This window comes from Grammomys surdaster, unplaced genomic scaffold, assembly GCF_004785775.1.
Source record: "Grammomys surdaster isolate TR1022 unplaced genomic scaffold, NIH_TR_1.0 125946, whole genome shotgun sequence".
NCBI lineage: Eukaryota > Metazoa > Chordata > Mammalia > Rodentia > Muridae > Grammomys > Grammomys surdaster.
In genome coordinates this window covers 1,870,416-1,875,331 of record NW_021620768.1, presented here as the reverse complement: position 1 = coordinate 1,875,331, position 4,916 = coordinate 1,870,416, and the positions used below count along the sequence as shown (strand labels likewise).

Genomic DNA, 4,916 nt, shown 5'->3' with positions numbered 1-4,916 from the left:
ATGAGTATGTGTGGGGGAGGGGGGAAGGGTCATGTTAGGAGATCAGGAGCAGAGGCCGGGGACACTACAAGCACCTCTAGCTACAGATAGCAATTCTCCCTCTACTGCCCCTCCAGAGAAGGGGCAAAATGACACATGGATAGGGAGAAGGGAAAGGTCAGGATGGATGTCCTGGTGGCCACTTCAGGCTAAACAAAAGCTTTTCTTAGCTGCTTCCAGATTTAAGGGTGTGTTGAGGTATCAGAGTTGTAACTCTAGTAAAACTTATGGCCCCTCCCAAAGAGTAACCGGAGGCTCGGAAAGTGGCCCCGCCCCCAGCTACTTAGGCCTCCCCTTCCCTACCCCAGCGAGTGAATATTTCCAAGCACCTTGCCCTGTAAGTCACTGATTTTTCAAAAAGCCCTACAGGTCCAGGGCGGCACCCTAGGGAGCGGGCTCAGGAGACCAGGGACATGGAGCTTAGGAAAATATTCGGATGGCTTGTGTGGCGGTGATGTGGCAGACAGGACACTCTGGGTCCGTCCTCTCGCAGATGCGTACTGCACACTCCATGCAGAAAAGGTTGTGTCCACAGGGCACCAGGGCTGCTGTCACTTCGCTTTCAAAGCACACCATGCAGTCCCGCCCACCGCCGGGGCTCCGCAGCCCTCCGGCCCCCAGTTTAGAGAAACCCTGCAGTGGCTCTCCGGGAGGCCTCCGAGGGAGCCCGGCCAGCTGCTCTGGCCCCGCAGAGGTGGCAGGAGAGCGATGCGCGCCTGGGGGGCCAGTGCGTGCCTTGGCTGAAGAAGAGGAGGAGGAGGCAGAGAAGAGCACCGAGGTGGGAGTGGCGTTCTCCTGGCCCGCCCACAGCGGGGGGCTTGTCTCCGCCACGCCATAGTACACGTCCTGCTTGCCCACACCGTAGCCCGGAAACAGATATCCGCCGTAGCCGAAGTCCCCGCCCTGCTCGCCCAGGCGCGGGGCCTCAAAGGCCGAGTCCACGCCGCACTCGCCTATGCAGCCCAGGCTGTTCTGCCTGAAGGTGGAGAGCGGCTTACAGCCTGGAGCATGCACCCGCCAGGCATCTGAATAGCGGCTGTCCAGGGCAGCGTCGGGGCTGCCAGCCAGGAAGTCGCCGTCGCTGTTGTACTCAAGAATCTTGCCGGTGCGAACGGCGATGTGCGTCTCGATCTCCTCCCGCGCACGCTCCACGTTGCCCGGGGCGCCGGTGATCTCAAACACCGGGTCCCGGTCCCGGCTGGGAGTGATGATGTATGTGTTGGTCTGCTGCTGGATGCGTTTGATGGTCGCTCCCTTGGGGCCAACCACCAGACCCACCACGCGGTAGGGCACTCGTACACGGATGGTCACTTGGCCTGGCAGAGCAGGGGCCACGCCAAAGGCGGCGCCAGACTTGTTGCGTGAGGCTCTTATCATGGAGAAGTGCTCAGCTGCCGAGATGATCTCCCGCCGGGCTGTGGCCACGTCTTCCCGCCTCCCAGTCACCATGAACACCGGCTCCTCACCTCGCACTGGTGTCTTGATGTAGGTGTTGGTCTTGGCCCTCAGAGCCTTAATCTTGCAGCCTGGACAGAGTGGGAAAGAAATTCACAGGACAAAGGAGTTTGTACTAGGACCTTCCACAGAATCCCAGCCTCCCAGAAATCCTTCAGTTGATCCAGTGACACCTTCATGGCCACAAACACAGCCTACCCCCAACTTGACCAATCGATGAATGCACTAGTTTCTCTTGTGCATTTGGGGCCTTCCAAATACAATCCTCCGAGACCATCTCCTTCCGGGCCTTTGAGAAAAGCTGCGAACCGAAAACCTCACCAACTCTTCTCTAAGCACCTGCTCTTCATTCCATCCACCTCACCTTCCTCTCAGTCACTGTTCCTGATCTTTGCTCAAAGCTCCAATGCACTCATTAACCCAGTCTGCTCATGTGACTTCCATTCATTAAAAGAGTCTGTCCTCTAGCTCACCCAGGAACACTGGCTACCTTGTGCTGTGACCTCCCTGGCCTTCCCAGCATCCCTAGAAGTAGAGACCAAAGTTAGAGAAACACTAAAACCGGGGCCGCAGGAGGGAGGGAGAGACCCCACAAACTGCCTGCTTCTCCACATCATAAAGAGTTTGCAGCACCTGATTCACCTGGGGTTGGGGATGGGGCTCAAGGGGGTCAGAAGAATCTCAAGGGAAAAGAAAATAGGAAGATAGTATCATCCAAAGAACCTAACCTCTGTACTCTTGTACTCCCTGCCTGCCACCCAGGACAGGACGGAGATGTCCTGGAGGCTGAGAAGAGGGGAATTGAGCACTTCTGGACCCCAGCTCCTGCTTTGAAGGAGTATCAGGTTAGAGCTGGGAGGCTGGGGAGAGGCAGGAAGAGAAAGAAAAGTGAGACAAAGAGAGAGGAGGGAGAAATAGGAATGCCCATCAGAAAAGGCTGCAGACCTCAGGGGCTGGGTAGATTTGCCTGGCTTTACAGAGCCTCAGTCTCTCACCCCTCCTTCAGAGTTCAGGTGCCTATGGAGCCTAAGGCAATGGGCAGAGTGCTCTCATCCAAGCAATACTGTAGGGTGAGCAGAACACCCCTTCACGTGTACATGGGCCCTCTCCCATCTCAATTTTCCCCAGCACAGACTGTACACACCCACACTTTTGCCCCATTCTCAGACAAAAATCCCTGAGCTCCTGCAGCACATCTCAGTGCTGGGTGCCCTTCCTCACGTACTCATCCAAAGCCAAGTATAAGACCCTCGTATAACTGCCCCAACCCTCAACTGCAGGCCTCTGGTGAGCTTGCTTTTCTTCCTCCTTCCTCCATTCCTAAAGTGTCTTTTCTAACCCTAATGAACTGGTGCGACACCATGGGTTAGGAATGTATCTAACACATATTAGGAAGGAAAATGTGACCCCCACTTCTTTTCAGACCTGTTGGCAGTTAAGAAATCCTACTTGTTGCCCAACCCACATCCTTGCTGCTTTACTGCCTGGATGATGGCTTGATTTCTGAGGCTTGGAGGATAGAAGCACAGTGCTTTCTGCCACCTCTGTTCACATGCCATCCAATGGGCATCTTGGTTCTGGCCCCAGAAACTTCAGCAGGAGTTAGGTGTCTTTGAGATTTCTGGAGTTTTGGGGGGCAACCCCTGGTATAAGACCAAGGGGGAAAGCCTGAGGCTGGCAGCACAGAGCCTAGCAGCGGCGGGTTCATCTTGGGTTCTGCCACCCCGAAGAAGCATCCTTACAAGTAGAGACCAAAGTCAGAAAACACTAAACCCACGGGCGGCAACAGGAGGGAGGCGAGAGGCCTTCCACACACTTACAGAATGGGGAAGGGAGGGCTTATGTTCTCTGACAATATTCTACTAGGACAAATTCTACTTTTATGACGAATAGACACATTTGCTAAGGAGACAAATTAAAGGACCCCATTCAATTCTGGTGCCTTCCAAGACCTCACTCAAGTAAAGATATTAATATCCCCACCCAACTCTAGGCTCTGAATCCCCAGTGTTTGACAAGAAGGGGAAATCCAACTTTCTAAACCAGAAACCCCCAAGAGATTGAGGGAGGGGGCGCTGTGCAGGGGAGTGGCAAGCTCCCCCCCTCCACTCAGCCCTCTATTCCAAACCCTCCAACCCCAAGACTAGGCTGGATAAAGTGGGATATGGGGTAGGGGCCTCAGCCTGCCTCCCCTCCACTGCCAGGAACTGGCTTCCTCCTTTACTCCCGCGGAATGCAGCCCCTCCATTGTTCCCCACTGTGGGACAGCTCCTCCCCCACTCCACCTCCCAGCCCAGCCCCTTTGCAATATCCAAATCCTGCCCCCCCCAAGAAACTGGGAGGAGAAGGGTCCCCCAAGATCCAGGTTGCTCAATTTGGGTACTTACCAACACTCCCACCCATCCAGGGATGCTGGGCTGAGAGGGTGTGGTAACATACTCCACTGACTTAATCCAATACCCCTCCCAGCACACCCAGACACGCAACCCCCCCCCATATTCCAAGTGGAGATTTCTGTCCCCCTTCAACGACATGTCCTTCCTGCCCTGTCCCATGCATTCACTCAGAGACTTCTCTGCAGACCCCTGGCTCCAGGCCGTGGCCAGCCCAGAACAAAAGCAAGACGGAGGAGGAGAGGCCCACGCCAGGGCTAGTACCTCCTTAGAGATTCCCCCTCCCCAAACACAGGGGCCCTCCAACTTCGGTGTGTAAGCGACCACGGGACCCCTCTTTGCCAAGGGCTCCCTCATCACCTCTCCCCAGACTGGGACCCTCCCCTGGGCCACACCCCCTTTCATTCCTACACTCAGCCCAACAAAGAGGCAGATCCTCAGTCAGGCTTCATGGACTAGGTCTCCCTCAGAGTCCCCAACTTCAACTGCAGAAGGTCCCAGGAGTGCCCCCTCCCCAGTCTACACACAGATACCAGAGTAGGGGCTCCCAAGTAATTGCACATTCCGTCAGTCCTTCCAGCCAGGAGCCGACACCCCCTCCGCATAGACCCTGGGATTGGGAGGCAGTTCCCCCTCCCCTTTCCTCTCCCAGTTCCAGGATATTTCTTTGTCTACGGGCGGAGCCCCAGGGGAGGAAGGGTCCCGGGAGCCGTCCCGACTAGGGGTAACAGGGAACTTTGTGGCACTTGGAATCTGGGCAGGGGGCGGGGCCCCCTTTGTCGGGAAGGGACAGAGCCAGAGGCGCGCAAAGAAGGAAGCGATGAACTTTCCGCGCCGGGGACAGCAAGCCCCCACTCCAACCCTCGCAGTGTCCGGACGCCCGCTTACCTTGCCTGCCCACGATCTCGGCCACGTGCTCGGAGGTGGGCACGGGAACGCACTCCGTGGTGTTGCTGCTGCCCTTCAGGCGCAGCTCGGCCTCTTTGTAGAGCGCGCAGAGCTTGGCGTCGTTCGCCCCTTTGGGGGCGG

At 56.6% G+C, this 4,916-nt stretch overlaps 1 protein-coding gene across 1 annotated transcript in view; it reads right to left on the bottom strand.

The window, feature by feature from the left end:
- Positions 1–353: 353 nt before the first annotated feature.
- The window catches only part of Mex3a (mex-3 RNA binding family member A), a 5,191-nt gene continuing 628 nt past the window's right edge, over positions 354–4,916 (bottom strand). Inside the window, exons 2-3 of the mRNA XM_028753375.1 lie at positions 4,776–4,910; positions 354–1,565 (exon numbers count right to left, since the gene is read on the bottom strand). Of these exons, the coding sequence (XP_028609208.1) occupies positions 460–1,565; positions 4,776–4,910 (1,241 nt within the window). The 3' untranslated portion in view covers positions 354–459. The remainder of the gene's footprint in view (positions 1,566–4,775; positions 4,911–4,916) is intronic.